This window comes from Musa acuminata, chromosome BXJ3-2 (assembly GCF_036884655.1).
Source record: "Musa acuminata AAA Group cultivar baxijiao chromosome BXJ3-2, Cavendish_Baxijiao_AAA, whole genome shotgun sequence".
Classification (NCBI taxonomy): Eukaryota; Viridiplantae; Streptophyta; class Magnoliopsida; order Zingiberales; family Musaceae; genus Musa; species Musa acuminata.
The window spans coordinates 12,208,640-12,227,611 of NC_088350.1; the positions used below are offsets into that span (position 1 = coordinate 12,208,640).

General features: G+C 44.8%; 1 protein-coding gene across 1 annotated transcript; it reads left to right on the top strand.

Moving 5' to 3' along the window:
• Positions 1 to 15,438: 15,438 nt before the first annotated feature.
• LOC135630723 (uncharacterized) lies at positions 15,439 to 16,020 on the top strand. Its single transcript, XM_065137881.1, has one exon. It carries the CDS (start codon positions 15,439 to 15,441, stop codon positions 16,018 to 16,020), a length of 582 nt encoding a protein of 193 aa, XP_064993953.1.
• The last annotated feature ends 2,952 nt before the right edge of the window (positions 16,021 to 18,972 follow it).

Here is an 18,972-nt window from a genome sequence, read left to right on the forward strand (position 1 = left end):
ATTTGGAATTCCTCGCACTCATTCTCTAGATGAGATCTTAGATATTAGTTTCATGCTTGCATGGCCTAGTCTCCTATGCCAAAGCCAAGCATCATCATTTAAAGTGGAGAAGCACATTTCATTACTTAGTTCATCAAGGTTGATGGTGTAGACATTATTTTGTTTTAATGCAATCATAGTTATGTTATGATTTGGTTTTTCAATAATACACACATTTGATTCAAATCTAACGATATAACCTTTATCGCATAATTGACTAACACTCAAGAGATTATGTTTCAATCCATCAACTAGTAAGACATCATCAATAAAAAAATTTAATTTGTTACCTATGGTACCCTTGCCAATGATTTTGCCTTGGTTGTTGTCTCCGAAGGTGACATACCCTTCTTCTTTGCTAGTGAGCATAGAGAAATGAGATGGATCTCCAGTCATATGTCTTGAGCATCCACTATCTAGATATCATCTCTTGCTCCTAGCTTTTGATGATGTATGTTTCTCTTCTCCGATGGCCATTAGGGCATAATAAGCAACTTGCTCGGTGTTGGACTCCTCTTCTTCGGACATGCTTGAATCATCCCACGTTGCCTTGAGCGCCTTCTTCTTTGATGTTCTCTTTTTGGCTTGAGGACAATCGTTCTTGTAGTGTCCTAGTTTTTTGCACTCATAGCAAATCACTTGGTCCTTCTTGTGTTCGAATTAATTTTTTGTATTATTTTTAAATTTATTCTTTCTTAAATATTTTTTAAATTTTTGAGTCAAAAGTGTAATGTCATTATCACTATCCTCATCACTTGATGTTCCTTTCAAGTGGTCTTCTTGTGATGTGAGTGCCATATCCTTCCTGTTCTTTGGAAGGGGGTTCTCGAGCTCGTCATGAGCTTGACATGTCATTTCGTTGGTCATTAGAGACCCAATAAGTTCTTTAAGAGGGAATGTTTTAAGGTCTTTGGCCTCTTGAATGGCCGTAACTTTTGGATCCCAACTTTTAGGGAGGGATCTTAAGATTTTAGTTACTAGTTCAAAGTTAGTAAAATCTTTACCAAGAGCTTTGAGTCCATTGATGACATCCGTGAACCGGGTGTACATGTCTCCGATGGACTCACTTGGTTTCTTTCGAAAAAGTTCGTAAGAGTGCACAAGGATATTGATTTTGGACTCTTTCACTCGGCTAGTGCCTTCATGAGTGACCTCAAGAGTTCTGCAAATATCAAAAGCCGAATCACAAATTGAAACACGATTAAATTCATTTTTGTCTAGTGCACAAAACAAGGCATTCATAGCCTTTGCGTTTAAAGCAAAAACCTTCTTCTCTGATTCATTCCATTTGCTCATCGGAAGAGAAGATTTTTGAAATCCATTTTCAACAATAGTCCAAAGCTCAAAATCCATGGAAATGAGGAAAATCCTCATACGAGTCTTTCAATAAGTATAATCTCACCCATTAAACAAGGGTGGACGTGTGATAGAATGACCCTCATGTATGCCGAAGTAAGCCATCTCTCTTGGGTATCAAACCAAATATGAGAGTGAGCCTAGCTCTGATACCAATTGTTAGGATCAGAGCGGCACTAAGAGAGGGGTGGGGGGTGGGGGGGTGAATTAGTACAGCGGATTAAAATGTCGGTTTTGATAAATCTTTCGTACGATAAAAATCGAACTCAGAAGTGCTTAACTTGAAAGTGTATTCGCAAAGTTGTGCAGCAAAGGTAATGAGGAAATAAAGCAAGTAAGAAGGTTTGCAGTAATGTAAATAGCAGTAATGAAATGCAAACCAGAGATTACGCCGATTTTAAAGTGGTTCGGTCAAATGACCTACATCCACTTGCGAGGCCCCTCTTCGATGAGGCTCCCACTTTCCACTAGCAAATCTCTTGAAGGGGAAGGGTAAATACCCCTCTTACAACTTTTTATAAGCAGTTCACTCTCTTACAGATTTTTAGCAAGAAAGAAGGAGGTATTTATAGGCCTTTTCTAAGACTAGCAAATTGAAAACAAGACTAGCTAAGACTTTTCTAAGACCTTTCTCTCAATCAATTGCTTCTCAAAAAGTTGTAATCTCAGTTGAGATTTGAGGGGTATTTATAGGCCTTAAGAGGATTCAAATTTGGGCTCCAAAATTTGAATTCTCTTTGGTTCCCGATGCTGGCAGTGCCACCGCCTATTAGTGGCGGTGCCACCGCCTGTCAATGTCTGACACTGATAGTGGACTAGCGGTGCCATCGCTAGACCCTCCGGTTCACTGGTTGAGCTTTAAATTTAGCCCAAACCAAGTCTAATTTTGGGCCTAGTTGGCCCCTAACCAGGATATAGGATTATCTCTTAATCCTAATCCTAATTACATGTGAACTACATAACTAAAAACATCCTAAGCAAGTTTTCAACCGCGAACGTCGAGTCTTGTTCCGGCGAGCTTTCCGACGAACTTCTTCCGACGGACTCCCAGCAAGCTCCCGATCTTGTGATGACTTTAACGAGTAGCCAAGCCTTCTCAGTGATCTCCGCGAACCTCCAACGATCTCTTCAGCAAACTTTCAAAAATTTCGACAGGTTCCCGATTTCTTCTCGGTTGGTTCCGGCAGCATCTCCGACGATTCTTCGGACTCTTAAACGTCCATTGAACATGACTCCGATATTCTTGCTTTATATTTTCTGGTTATCATAGTTAATCCTGTACACTTAACTCAATAATATGGATTAGATCAATTAACCCATCAATTGATTTTATCATCAAAATCCAAGATTCAATAGGGTTTTTATAGGTTCCAACCTAGTTTGAATTCCGAGTTCAAAATTATCAATTCCCGGAATTCTGGGGTCTAGCAGTTGCATCGCCTGGCATAGCTCGAAGACTGAGCCTCTAGGCGATGTCACCTCCTGTCAGGGGTGGTTGCACCTCTTGCCAGAGCTCAGAGACCGAGCTCAGGCGGTGCCACCGCCTGACTGGGGTGGTTGCACTGCCCAGCCAGAGCTCGGAGACTGAGCTCAATCGGTTGCACCTCTATTAGAGGCGGTTGCACTGCCCAGCCAGAGCTCGGAGAGTGAGCCCTGGGCGGTGCCACCGTCGACCCAGGCGGTGCCACCTCTAGCCAAGAAATCTGGGTCCGAATGGGCTGATTCATTCGGCTTAATTTGGGTTTGTCAAGGGCCCAATTGCCCCAAGATTAAGTTAATGGGATCACCTCCCATTTCTAACTTAATCATCGTGCTAACTATGAATTTCTTAAGACATTTACTGTAACTTTCTCTGGTGCATCAATCGCTTCTGCCGATGAGCTTTCGGCGAGCTTCCGTCGATCATCCGATGAAACCTTGGTGATGCTCCTGCGGACTTCCGGCAAACTCCTGGACTTGCGACGATCCACTTGGCAAGTTCCAACGAGCTTCTTTGGCAAGCTCCTAGACTTCTCAGATTTGTTCCCATAGAACCTCCGACGACCGTCCGAACTTCTGTCAAATTCTCGAACCCCCAACGTGATTATAGTCTTGACTCCAGCGCAACTCCTGCTGTATGTCTTACTTTCATCGTAGTTAATCCTGCACACTTATCTCAACATATGGATTAGATAACAAATGACAATTGACGTCATCATAAAAATCCGAGATTCAACAGAGTTGACATTGAGTTCCTTGAGTAGCTTTGTGACCCAATTGAGTTCAACAACAGTGGTGGCAATGACATAGTATTCAACTTCAGTTGTGAACCGTGTGACTGTCTTTTACTTTTTAGAATTTCAACTGATTGGATTAGCTCCAAGGAAGATAATATACCCTAATATGTATATTATATCATTAAAGTTTCCTGCTCAATCAGTATCAATGGAGGCATGTATATGAAGTGGGGCGTGTTTGTAGAGAAATACATCATGATTGAGGATTCCTTTAAGATACTACAAAATTAGTTTGACCGCAGACCAATATGTGATAAATGGTTAATGCATGAATTATGATAATTTATTGATTACAAATGAGATATTTGGACGGGTGAGAGCCAAGTACTATAGAGAGTCAAGTACTTATCGATATTGATTATAATCTATAGTGGGGTTTCCATCATATAATTTGAGTGATTCACTAGTAGAGAGGGGAGTTATAACCTCTTTTACTTCTTGCATGTTTATCTTTGATAATAAATCTTTAATATACTTTTTTATGATAGGAAGAGACCGGAAGATGTAAATGTTGCTTCCACTCTCAAAAAGTAGCTTAAGGTTCCTAGAGCTTTGAGAGAGAATCGATCAACCAATTGCTTTAGGAATGCTTGAGTCTCTAAATGATCATTTTACATGACAATAATATCACCCACATACACTAGAAGATATATTATGCCTCCATTTTATTATCGTAGGAATAACGAGGTATTAGACTTGGAATTGATGAAGCTAGTTAATATCATAAATAAGTCAAGTTTAGTATACCAAGCTTTTAGAGTTTGACAAAGTCTATAAATAGTTTTTTATAGTTTGTAGACATGCCTCAGATATTGAGGATGAACAAAACTAGGAGGTTGCTACATAAAGACATCTTCAGTTAAAGACCTTTGTAAAAAGGCATTGTTAACATCTAGTTGTCATAGGTGCTAGTCTTTTAAGATGGCTAAATTTAGGATAAGTCGGATTTTTATGGGTTTAATAATGAGACTGAATGTCTTTGTGAATTCGATACCAAGTCGTTGATGAAACCCTTTGGCTACTAGACGTGTTTTATATTTGGCAACGAATCCGTCTAGGTTCCACTTAATTCAAAAGACCCATTTAAACCCAATGATATTTTATGTGTGATAAAAGGGTATTAGGGTCTATGTAGAGTTATAGAGGCGAGCATCATATTCCTCACATATGGCTTTATGCCAATGAGGAGATTTTTGAGCTTGAGTGATTGTAGTGGGTTCATTAATCTCAGAAGAGGAGTTTGTTATAGCAAATAGGTAAAGAACTTGATGTGATTTGAAAATATCACTTTTGGAGTGTATTGTCATTGGATGTCTAGGGGCTATGAAAGTGGTAGGTTATGTTGTTGGTATAGCTAGTGGTGAGTCACTGATATAGGTTGGGCCAGCCTATGACACTTCAATGTCACTAGGTTTAGGAGAAGGTAAAGCTAGTTGTGGTGTTGCCGAGGGTATTGCTTCATCAATATGGAAAACTTATAAGGAAGGGAGTGAAGAAATAATGGAGGGAGTAAGGAGCTGTTGAACTGGACTAATAGTAGTATGCGGATCCTAAGTGTCACATACTTAATTGGTTTTGTCTAAGTCATGCAGCACCCTTGCATGTCCGTCTACAAAGATTAGCCTTACCGAAACCTCCTATGGTCCCTTAGGACATACAAAAGAGAAAACGGGTTAGGAAAAGCATCTTACTCGGGATCCACAAGCAATCATTTCAGTAAGTACTTTTATAGCCAATGTAAATTATAACAAACTTTATAAGCTCTTAACGGTCACATAACAAAGGGTCTAAAATGATCCACTATAGACTGAAATCCCCCATAAGTGCCTGTTGGGAAATCATGGGGGGCGACATCATATGCGCAGCGGAAGAACAAGAAAACAAAAATCCCCGATTCCCAAAAAGATGTTCGTCGTCGTGCGAAGATTGGTGCGCAAAATCCGCAAAACACAAAACTGCGTATAGAGATTGTGTTACCTAGGGAGATCGTATATCCCTGTTTCCTTGCAGATCCTCAGGAGAGGGTGAAGGAGGTCAAGCGTCCTCCTCTCTAGCGGTGATCCACACAGCAGGGTTGCGACGACGCTCCTCAAAACTCCAGGCCTACTCTGAGGTGGAGAGGGAGAGGAGAATAGGAAGGGCAAGCAAAGACTCTAGCCTATGAGGCTGTGAATCCCTCCTATTTATAGAGATCCCGTGTCAAAACCCTAATGGGTCCTTTCCCTAGTGGGTATTGGATCTGCATCCAATAAGACAAGGGCTCCGTCGGATATCTCATATCCGAACCTCTACTCATCGCAATGCCTACCATATGTGTGTGACCCTCTAGGCCCAATATCGAGCTGGCCGTGAGTCATACCTGTCAGAACTCCTTCTAACTAAGTGAATTATTATCTCTGTAATAATTCACTCGACTCATCGACTACGGAAGTACTAGGCCACTACGCCGTAGTCCCCAGACGATACAAGGGAATCCAATCCATTGGACCTGTCTGTCCTCAGTTACCATGTACCTATAGTCCCTCATCCATCTAATATCCCAGAGACCGTATATCGAGCATGGTGCTGTCAGACCCATACGGTTTCTACTTGAGTCTCGCTCTAATCGGATTCTCCCGGAGAACTCTTTCTCTCTCAACCCGAATGACCCTGGCCAGGGATTTGTCTGAGCAAGAACACATGGGATATTCCTCTCATGATACCGAGAGTGGATGATCCTCTATCGACACTCAATAGCCCTCGTAAGGTCGACTACCACTCCCAATGACCAGCTGTACTAGATCTGGGAACAGCCAAACCTATAAGTCTGGTATCAAAGAGTGGAGCACTCATACAGGACATCCTTGGTGTCTCAAGTCTAAGAACCAGATACACCACTAGGACTACGGAATCGTTGTCTGACAATAAGGCATCATCAACCATCCAGCATTCCGTAAGCGGATCAATCAGTGAACTCATTCTCCAACGAGCACCTGTACTATATCCCTAGTGTCCCTACACGAGCAGCTATGAGACCAGCTGCATCCATCATATGGACGGGTATACAGCACACCAGTCTATCCGGTTATCACGATGTCCCTCTCGAGTAACCTATGACCGGGATTATTTAGGATATGTGTTTAAAGGTGAATCGATCTCATTATCGTGATCTCATCACGATCCGATTCCCATTGCACAAATCCAAGGACATCACAATACATATGCATTTATGCAATAGTTATAAAGTGATATACGCCAAAAATATAATAAGCAAAAAGATTCTGTATCAAGTCACACGTGCCATCACTCACGTGATTGGCTTGCTGGGCACTTATGACTAGCAGTGCCCACATGACACAAACTTTGTTTTCAAGCCTAGGATAACCACCAAAACCAAGGAAAATGGGGTTGTTAAGCCTACTGCCAACCTTTTATATGCTGCGCAAAGCATATACAAAATCAAAAGACATAGGCATACATAAGCATTATATCAAACACCCCATTTATAATTTTGTCCGTAACATTCTCCCTCACTTATTACTTCGACATCCTCGTCGAAGCCCTTGCTAACACTACAACTCCTCACATTTGCTGAGTCTTTAATCTGTCACTCTAGTTGTAATGCACCTCTTGACTCCCAATTACTCTCCACTGCTATTGTTGAATAGTTGAACTTTCAATCCGCCATGCTGCTTCAACTCACCATAACTCTGACTTTAGTGTAGGGTTGGTTGAGTTGTGTTGATCATTGTTGGTTCCTACAGATCCTTCAAATGAAGGAAAAAACCATCCTTAGTATACGCTAGTCTCTCAAATACTTCATACTGCTTGAACTGGATGGATACCTGTTGGAGCTTTAATGAGCTTCGCCTCATAAATTTTTAAAGTTTTAAGTCATTCCTCTATAAAATTTATCCGCCGACTCTTCTTTCACTTAGTTGTCACTTCCAAATAGGTTCGCATTACTTCCGCTTTCAATTGGCATTCAATTGGAAAATGTGTTAGGATCAAGAGCGGCACTAAGAGTGGGGATGAATTAGTGCAGCGAAAAACTTTTTACGATTTCAGAAAATATTTCGTACGTTCGAGGGAAATCGATTCGAAAAGATAATAACTTTAAAATGTAAGAGAGCATAAGTGTAGTGAAAGCAAGATGAGGAGAAGAAGCACTGTGCTATGAAATGATTTACAGTTAAAGTAAATTGGTCAAAATGAAATGCAAACCAGATTTCGAGTGGTTCAGTCAATGTGACCTACATCCACTATCGGATTCCTCCTCCGTCGAGGTCACCAATGTCCACTATAAGCCTTCCTTTAATAGGTGAAGACCAATCACCTTTTACAGCTCTTTCTCCTTTTGTCGGGTTTAGGAGAGAACCCTTATAAGTCTCACACCTCTCTTGAATGATCTCAAAATTTAGAAAGGGAGGAGAACTCTAGCACTTGTTTACAACACTTGTACACCCCAATAACTCAATATTATAATCACACTTTGGTGCCTTTTCATACTGAAAAGGATGGGGTATTTATAGGCCCTAATGATTTTAAAAAATGGAGCCAAAAAGTGTCTCATCCCGGATTTTCGGGGTACTGACGGTACCACCGTCATTACTAAGCAGTACGATCGCCTGATATCTGACACTAGGAGATACTACCGCTTAGTCTGGGCGGTACCACCGCTTGACAGAGCTCGGAGACCGAGCTTTGGTAGTACCACCGCCTGACAGGGGTGGTACCACCGCTGGCAGCAATAACTGCCAGTAGGACCACTGCCCAGTCTGGGCGGTACCACCGCCTAGACCACTTGGGGTGCTTTTGGCGAACTCTCGACCAACTCTCGGCTAGTCTTCCGGCTTGCTTCTGGTGATCTTCCGACAAGTGCTTCTAGTGATGATCAACTCTCGGCGAGCTCCTAGTATATCGTTCGAGTCTTCGACTTTGGCCCATCATTTGCTTTACGCCTTACTACTATCGTAGTTACTCTTACATACTTATCTCAACATATGGATTAGATCAAATAATTTACTAATTGATTTCATCATCAAAATCTGAGATTCAACAATCTCCCCCTTTTTGATGATGACAACCAATTGGTGATGGAGTTAATCTTAACTCCCTCTATCTATATGCCATAATTGAGAAAAGATACTCTTGAATTCAACGCCTTTGAATTCAAGTATCAAATTGATAATTTAGACTTACTATCATCATGCACACCATGATTTACCAAATCTAAAGATGATACCACATATTCGTTGATAGAAATGATGTCAAGACATGACATCCATTTTTGAGTCAAAATCACAGAAATTTTCAACATCAAAGTAAGCATGATATTGACAGAAATTTTCAGCATTAAGGTAAGCATGATATCTCACTCATCAATTGAAGAGATAACATGGAAATCAAAGCACAGAATTGTAATCATCAAATTAAGTAGCATTTTAAGTTTACAACATCAAGGTAAACAACATAGGATTACAACATCAAAGTAAGCAGAATAAAAGAAGGGGACAACCATTTCTCCCCCTTTGTTATCAGCAAAAAGTAATTAATTATTCAGATGGTGGCCAATCAAAATGTCTAAACAGAGTATTGAGTTGTTGATGAATCTACTGCATCTCAGTCAAAATTTGATCTTGGTGTTGTTCAAGTCAATCTTGACGTTATTCAAATCGATCCATCCGAATCTCTATGTCGTCTATAGATGAGGGAGGTGCTTACTCTACTAGAGGTGATTTCTCAAAGGGACCAGTTTGTAACATCCCATTAGTCCCACATCGGAAGTGGGCAATGTGTATGATTAGCTTATATGGGCCTGATGAGTGCACTATGTTAACTCCCGCTTAAGCATTTTGGTTCGTGGTTGAAGGACCAAAATGGAGTTATTGGCCAGTTGGCTCATCAGATTCGGGTCGTGACATTTGATATCAGAGCCGACCTAGCATTTGGGTAGGGTGAGAGGGCTCGAGTAGGAAAGGACTACCCGTGGATGGAGTCGAGAACTCATCACAGCGTGGAGCCACCACTGAGTTAAACCTCACATGCACTATGCTAGGATTCGATCTGGCTCATCAGACTCGGGTCGTGACACAGTTGGAGGAGATAGATTACCCCTAAAAATTGGTGTTTCAGGTTCTGGTTTGGGTTGGAGGGGATCAGTCCTTCTAGGTAGTCTAGTCCATATACCATTTCTAAATGTACATCTCATCCGTCGAAGTAGATTTCTATTTATGATACTAAATCTGTCTAGTTTTATAACTTCTTCTTCGGGTGGAATGACAATATTATAGGCATGTAGTAGTCTTGTGATTAAGCTACCATATAGAAGCATCATGTCCTTTTTTGATAATTCAATCATGTTTTATTGGATTAGGTAACCAAAACAATTGTTATATCCCTTCATGATCTAATACATGGTACCTAGTTCCATTTGGGTTACTTCATCATGATGATATTGCTTTGGGAGAATGATACTTATCAAGATGTGATGAAGTATTTTGGTACTTAAAGGTAGTAAATGTTCATAGCTTTTTGGAAGAATCGTTAAGTTAGGATTGCCAAAAATTATTCGTAAGGCTTCAACATAAGTAGTCCCAACTGTTTCATCATCCCATTGTCCTCTAAATTAATACCCTCTTTCTTTTACTAGAATTTCTATGATTTTACAAATGGTTCTATCCGTAATGGGTATATTATGTCCTAATAGATAGGTAGATACCCTTTCATCTTCATCTATATGTAAATTGTTATAAAATAGCCTAACAAGTCTAAGGTAGATAGGTTCACTCATTTGAAAGATTGGGAGAATGTCTAGATTAGCAAACCATTGAAAAGGTTCTAAATCACTTAATTCATCTAAATTAACATATTTACCCTTATGAATATGTCTAGACTCTATTGAAGGAAATTTTAGGGCATGTTGATTATAATCAAAAAGTAGGGAGTCATAATTTTCATCTAATCTCCTCTTCCCTTTGTCCCTAGAGGATCTTCTAGAAACCATGGGTCTAAACACATAAATGATACTAAGAACTACACATAAGAGGTAAGATCTATTAATAAATTGAGAGAAGAGTTTTGAGAATTATCCTTGTAGTAATATTCTTGAAAGGTTGAGATTGATCCTTGAATTTGAAGAAGAGGAGGGTTTCCTTGAGTTTCTAGAGGAGGATCAAGGAGAATGAGGGGTGGAGAGGTGTTTAGAGGTGTTAGGAGGAATGTAGGAGGGCTTGGGGTCAGTTCTATCACCGGCCCTAAGTGCCTTTTTATAGGGGAGAGGTTGCGGGCGGTGGCACCGCTAGCTGGGCGGTGCTACCGCCTGCCACCCAAAACAACTGGCGATGCTACCGCTACCTGGGCAGTGCCACCGCCTATGGGCAGTGAGCACTGCTCACATTGGTGTGTGGTGCTATCATCGGTGATTCCAATTTTGTAATATTTTTATTATTGTGAAGCACGTAACCTTATTTACTTCATTATGCAAAATTTGCATCATAAGAGGAGAATATTTGTATTGAAGATTATTCATTGTATAGAACTCAAACATTGTATAGAACTCATAAACAAAAAAAAAAATACATATTGTAATTTCATGATTCACTATATAAAATTTGTACGCAAGTATCATAATAACTCATATGAAAAAAAAATGCATATGGCTTATTGCGCATACTATAAGACCATGATTTAGGCGAGTGAACAAGAAGGTCCAAAAATAAAAATTTAACAAATTCATGAATTCGAATAGTTTAATATCCCTAATTCCCTTCTAATGAAGTCAAATTGTTCTTCATTTAAGGGTTTTGTAAAAATATCAGTTAATTGATGTTTTGTATCGATAAACTCTAATATTACATCATGATTATTAACAAGATCTCATATAAAGTGATGCCTAATATCAATGTATTTAGGTCTAGAGTGTTGAATATGATTTTTAGCGAAGCATATTGCACTGGTATTATCACACTTTACAAGTATGTTTTTCAGGTCAATTCCATAATCCTTTAAAGTGTTTTTCATCCATACAACTTGAGCATAGTATGCACTTGCAGCTATGTACTCAGCTTTGGTTGTAGATAATACAACTGAGTTTTGTTTCTTGGAAGACTAAGAAACAAGTGTGTGTCCTAAAAATTGAAACGTTCCGGATGTGTTTTTTCTATCTAAACTACATCCAGCAAAATTCGCATCAGCATAACCAAGCAATTCAAAGTTCTTAGATTTATGATACCATAATCTTAGTTTAGGAGTTCCTTTTAGGTATCTAAATATCCTTTTAACAGCTTTTAGATGAGATTGCTTAGGGTTAGATTAAAATCTAGCACAAAGTCTTACGCTAAACATGATGTCTAGTCTAGTTGCGGTGAGGTAAAGCAAACTACCTATCATACCCCTATAAGCTTTTTGATCAAAACTTTCTTCACTTTCGTCAATGTCTAATTTAGTTGAGGTACTTATAGGAGTATTGATAGCTTTTGAACTATCCATGTTAAATCCTTTTAGCAAATCTAAAGCATATTTTATTTGATTAAGAAAAATACTATTGCTAAGTTGTTTAATCTGTAAGCCTAAAAAGAAGGTTAGTTCCCCCATTAGGCTCATTTCAAATTCTAGACTCATGCTTTTCACAAATGATTCACATAAGGATTCATTTGTAGAACCAAAAATAATATCATCAACACAAATTTAAATAATAAAAAAATTATTTTTAAAACTTTTAATAAACAATATAGTATCGACCTTGCCTTTAGAGAAATTATTATAAAATAGAAATGAGCTAAGTCTCTCATACCAAGCCCTTGGGGCTTGTTTCAATCCATAGAGAGCTTTAGTCAATTCAAACACATGATTAGGAAAATTATCATTCTCAAATCCAAGAGGTTGTTTAACATAAACTTTTTTGGAGATAAAGCTATTAAGAAAAGTAGTTTTAACATCCATTTGAAATAATTTAAAATTATTGCTACTAACATAGGCAAGGAGCATCCTTATTGCTTCTAATCGAGCCACATGAGTGAATGTTTCTTCGTAATCGATACCTTCTTCTTGGTTGAAACCTTTGGCTACTAATCTAGCCTTATTTCTAACTATGATACCAGATTCATCTTGCTTGTTTCTAAAGACTCATTTAGTACCAATAACTAAATAGTCATTTGGCCTAGGAATAAGCTTCCACACCTCATTTCTCTCAAATTGATTTAACTCATCTTGCATTGCGATGACCTATGAATCATCTTTCAAGGCCTCATTAATGCATTTAGGTTCAATTTGGGAGAGAAAAACGACGTTTGTACAAAAATTCTTAAGAGATGAACGAGTTTGAACCCCTTTAGATGTGTCTCCTATGATTAGCTCCTAAGGATGAGCATCTACATACTTCCAATCCTTGGGTAAGGATGTTTTGGAAGTAGATGCATCCAAGTCGCTAGATGGAGAAGGGGTTTCATTTAAACTCAAAGCATTAAAATTAACATCATCATTAAAATCATTTTTCTTAACTTCGGAAACTTCATTAAAAATAATATGAATAGATTCTTCTATAATTAAAGTTCTTTCATTAAAGATACAAAATAATTTAGAAATAAAAGAATAGTCAAGAAAAATTCCTTCATTAGAGTTAGTGATAGGGGTAAAAACAGATTGGACGTAACACACCGGATTTGACATAATACATCACGACGTCAGCCCCCCTGGACGGCACACTACTCCAGGGGGCGAGCATTAACACCAACATAATGTGCACCCTCACTCACCGTACCCAGACGACCTCATCGTTTGACCCCGCACGACCGGCCGAGGCAGGGGAAGGCGTCGATTGAGGCTCGCCATACCCTGCGGCAGCTCGACCTTCCACGCAACGCCCACGACAACGACAGGCGCCATCATAGGTACGGCCCTACCCCGGCAGGATGGCACATCAGGTAACATCAAACTCACCTATAAATACTCCCAGGCTCCAAACGAACGGGGCAAGCACACAGAAGCACGACTTCACCCAAAAACTCCTCTCCCAATCACTGACTTGATCGTTGGAGGGGTCGGGCCGAACCGTCGACCCGACCTGTATGCAGGTACTCGACCAAAGCCGACCCAACCCGGCGTCGCGAAGCATTCCAGCCAGATCCCCCATAATCGGCCGCTATAAGATCCCGAGAGGAGTCTCGCCTGATCCCAGCCGTTCGGACCCCTGAACCAACCGTGTCGACCCCAAGGTCACGACTAAAAAAGTTACTTACCATAACATATTGGCGCTAGAAGGAGGGCCTCCGAATGTCAAGCGATCAGCGAATCCACTTTGGCGAGCCCTCAGCCCTCGGACTCCCCACCCCGGGGGAACATCCCCCGCACGATGAAACCCGTGACAAACGCCCCACAACGGCGTTAGAACATTACTGGCAATTGTTCAATGACCCAGGCTTGTCACCTCCCAACGGCGCACCCGCCGGCCCGTCACCGGTGTCTGCCGAGGCCTTTCACGACCTCGCTCATCAAGTCCGAGCTCTGACGAGCATGGTGCAGACCATCATCCCGATCGTCTCCCAGCGGACCCCTCCGCGTACGGCTCGACCTTCGCAGCAACAGGAAACCCTCGTCCGGACTCACATACCTCTTCCCGAGCTCCCTAGCTCGCCTCGGAACCCGGTAACTCGACCCGGGAGCCGGGAGGCAGAAGAGATGGCGAGCCGCCCCGAGCGCGAGGCTCCGTTTGCCGACTCTACAAATGCCCTACGAGCTCAGTTGCGCCTCGTCAGTCAAAGACTCGATGAAGTACAACAGGAAGTCCATAAGTCGAAAGGAGAGCTCGGAGTAGACGGACAGCAAGGGTCCCCGTTCACCCCCGAGATCCAAGATCAGGCAATCCCGTCACACTTATGCCTCCCCTCGTTGGACGTGTATGACGGTGCCGCTGACCCAGCGGACCACGTGGCCGCTTTTCGCGCCCAGATGGCACTATACGGGACTCCCGACGCCTTGATGTGCAGGGCGTTCCCAACAACCTTGCGGGGGCCAGCCCGCGCGTGGTACAGCAGTCTGAAGGCCGGGACCGTCGCCTCCTTCGACCAACTCGCCAAAGATTTCGAGCTTAACTTCCTAGCTTACGCTCGACCAAAGCCGTCCGTGGCATTACTCCTCGGACTCAACCAAAGGGAGGATGAGCCCCTCTCCCATTTTGTGAACCGTTTTACGACACAAATTCGCGGGCTGTCGGATGCTCACCCCTCTCTATTGATGCTGGCATTCATGACAGGCTTGCGGCCTTCCAGGTTCTTCTGGTCTCTCGTGGAACGACCCCCCGCCGCAGTCCCCAAAATGCTTCAGCGTGCTGGCCAGTTCATCGCCGCGGAGACATGGATGGCTAGGAAGTGGGAGGAGCACAAAAAAGTCAAGTCGGAGCCGCCCTGACATCAACAACCCGCCGCGTCCCGTCGTAAGTTGGACAGATCCGACACAAGGCCTCCTCTCCCTGCCTTGAATTCGTCCCGAACGGAAATATTTCTCCATGAGAAGGGGAAGGGACTACTCAAGGAGCCCCACCCAATGAGGAACCTGCGAGAGCTCACGGACCGTTCAAAATACTGCCGCTTCCATCGGCAACATGGGCACGACACTGAATAGTGCCGTGAGCTAAAAAGGCAAATCGAGGAGCTCATCCGCCGAGGGCATCTCGGCCACTACCTTCTGCCGGACAAAGAGCTGTCACCTCGCCCGGAGGGCCCCGTCGAGCGACACATCGACGTAATCGCTGGCGGCCCCGCATCGGGGGGGGTGGGGTGGGGCGGGCTCCATGTCGGGAAGAAAGGCGTACGCCCGAGCTGCACCAGACGTAACCCCCGGACACGGGCCCGAGCCCGAAATCACCTTCCCGACCGGGGTATCCGAGCGACCCGAACACGACGAGGCCCTTGTGATATCGGCTAGGGTAGCCAACGCGCAGGTAAGAAGGATCATGGTCGACACTGGGAGCTTGGCCGATATACTCTACTTCGACGCCTTCCAAAAGCTCGGCTTGGCCAGGGAGAACTTGAGGCCAATGAGTTCAGCGCTCACCGGATTCACAGGAGATTCGATATCCCCTCTAGGGGCTTTTACTCTGCCCTTGACCCTAGGGGTCCCACCGAGGTCGAAGACGGTGATGACCACCTTTTTGGTGGTCGACCTTCCCATTGCTTACAACGCCATACTCGGACGGCCGACCCTCAACAAGGTCAGAGTCGTCGTCTCGACCTACTACCAAACCATCAAGTTCCCGACTCACGCTGGGGTCGGAGAAGTTACAGGAAGTCCCCGAGAGTCCAGGCGGTGCTACCTGACCGCCGTTTCACTACACAAGAGGACCAGGATCGAGCCGTCGCTGGAAGATCCGTAGGAAATAAAAAAGTCGGCCCCTCATCCCGAGCCAAGGGGGTCCACCGTTGATATACCATTACAAGAAGCCCGGCCTGACCGGACGGTCAAAGTTGGTTCAGAACTACCCGAACAGGAATGAGAACAGCTCGTCGGCCTCCTGCGGGAAAATGCCGACATCTTCGCCTGGTCCCCATCTGACATGACGGGCGTCAATCCAGGAGTTGCACAGCACCATCTCAACATCCCACCTGACGCTCGCCCGGTGAAACAAAGACCCAGGCGGCAGGCCTCTGACCGGCAACGTGCCATACGAGAAGAGGTGGCCCGTCTCTTAGCGACAGGCTTCATAGAAGAAGCCAGATATCCTCAATGGCTGTCCAATGTAGTCCTTGTGAAAAAACACAATGGAAGCTGGAGGATGTGCGTTGACTACACTAGTCTCAACAATGCATGCTCGAAAGACTGCTACCCCCTCCCGAGGATCGACCAACTGGTCGACGCAACGGCCGGACACGCACGCCTCTCTTTCATGGACGCCTATTCGGGATACAACCAGATCAGGATGGCACCCGAAGACAAAGAGCAAACGACCTTCCTCACCGATCAGGGGGTGTACTTCTATAAGGTCATGTCGTTCGGGATGAAGAACGCCGGGGCCACATATCAGAGAACGGTGAATAAGATGTTCACCCATCAGATCGGGAGGAATATGAAAGTTTACGTGGACAACATGATCGTGAAAAGCCAAGAGGCCGGAGCACACCTTGCCGACCTAACCGAGGCGTTCGCCACGCTACGCAAGTTTGGTATGCGACTTAACCCCACAAAATGCACCTTCGGCGTCACCTCCGGGAAATTCCTCGGGTTCATCATACATGAAAGAGGAATTGACACCAACCCGGAGAAGGTCTAGGCAATCATCGACATGCAGTCACCCCGGACGATCAAAGACCTGTAGCGACTTAACGGAAGGCTTGTTGCCATGTCTCGCTTCCTCGCCCAGTTGGGCGATCGCTGCCTCCCCTTCTTCAGGGCGCTCAAAAGCCCGAAAAACTTCCAGTGGATGACGGAGTGCTAGGAAGCTTTCAGACAAACGAAACAGCACCTGGCCAGCCTCCCCCGACTCGCCTTTGTTTCTCCCGGGGATAAGCTGGGCCTCTACCTAGCGGCCTCCCCCCATGCGGTCAGTTCCGTCCTGATCAAAGAAAGCTCCGGCGAACAACTTCCGATCTACTACGTCAGCCACATCCTGAGCGAACCCGAGGGGCGTTACCCGCCGATAGAGAAACTCGCACTCGCCCTGGTACTGTCAGCTCGGAAGTTGCGCCCCTACTTCCAGGCCCACCCGATGGAGGTCATCACCGACCAACCCCTTCAGCAGGTCTTATCTAAATTTGATGTTGCAGGACGGCTCCTCAAATGGGCGGTAGAGCTCGACGAGCATGATATAAGATACGTGCCCAGGACCGCCATCAAGGCCCAGGCGGTAGCCGACTTCATCGCGGAGCTAACTCAGGTGGCAGACGGGGATCTCGAGCAACCTCCCGAGGCTTGGATCCTACACGTGGACGGCTCGGCCAGCTTAAAGGGTGCCGGCGCGGGACTGGTTCTGCTTGCCCCCGACGGCCGCTCATTCGAGCGCTCCCTCCGCTTCGGGTTTAAAGCCACTAACAACGAAGCGGAATATGAGGCGCTCCTAGCAGGACTCAGGTTGGCCCTCGAGATGCAGGTGGCTGCTATACACGTCCTCACCGACTCGCAGCTTGTGGCCGAGCAGCTCAGCGGTGGGTACGAAGCTCGGGACCCAACCATGGTGAAATACCTGGCACGGGTAAGGGACCTGACTGCCAAGTTCTCTTATTTTACGTTATCTAATGTTCCGAGGGAGGAGAACGAGCGAGCTGACGCGCTAGCTAAGCTCGCGTCAAAGCCGACCACCGAACCATGGCAGGAGGTCGAGGAGCTTCCTGCTCGCGCCGTCGAAGTCGCAGCTACGGTCCCTGGCAGCGCGACGATCACATGGGTACAAGAGCTACTTCGCTTCAAGCGGGATGGGACCCTTCCCCACGACGAAGTTGCGGCTCGACGCCTGCGTCGTACACACGCGTGGTACACCGAGGTGAGCGGGCAGCTTTATAGGCGGTCTTTCACCTACCCCCTCCTATTGGCCGAGATCCACGAGGGAGTCTGCGGAGAACATATCGGCGGGCGAACCTTGGCACACAAAATACTCCGCCAAGGTTACTACTAGCCGACCATGTGCCGGGACGCGAAAGCCTACGTGCATCGGTGCGGTTCGTGCCAAGAACACGCCCGCGCACCCCGACAGCCTGCGGTCCCACTCAGCCCCATCGATTGCGCGTGGCCATTCACGCAGTGGGGGTTGGACCTGCTTGGACCTTTCCCCCTGGCTTCGGGGCAACAGAAGTACATCATCGTGGGAGTGGATTATTTCACAAAGTGGGTCGAGGCCGAGCCGTTGGCAACAATCACGGAACATCAAATGGAGAAGTTCGTGTGGAGAAATCTAGTGACCCGGTTCGGGTTGCCCAAAACCATTATTACAGATAACGGACCTCAGTTCGCCGGTAGAAGGTTCCAGGAGTTCTGTGCCGGACATGGCATCCAGCTAAGGTTTAGCTCGGTGGCCCACCCTCAGACGAACGGGCTAGCGGAGGTAACCAATCGGTCCATCTTAGACGGACTCAAAAGGAGAGTGTCCGCAGCCCGATCGGCCTGGACGGATGAACTACCTAGCGTCCTATGGTCACTACGCACTACTCCCAAGACCGCGACTGGAGAGTCCCCGTATAGCCTGACGTTCAGAACCGAAGCTGTCTTGCCACCCGAGGTGGCTATCGCCACCCTTCGGACAAGGAGCTATGACAAGGAAGCTTCGAACGAGGGACATCATGCCAGCCTCGACATGCTCGAGGAGCGACGCGCCGACGCACACCTGAAGGCCCTCTCC

Coding starts and splice junctions, on each gene's coding strand:
- LOC135630723 (XM_065137881.1), top strand. CDS start 15,439: ATGTCGGGAAGAAAGGCGTACGCCCGAGCTGCACCAGACGTAACCCCC.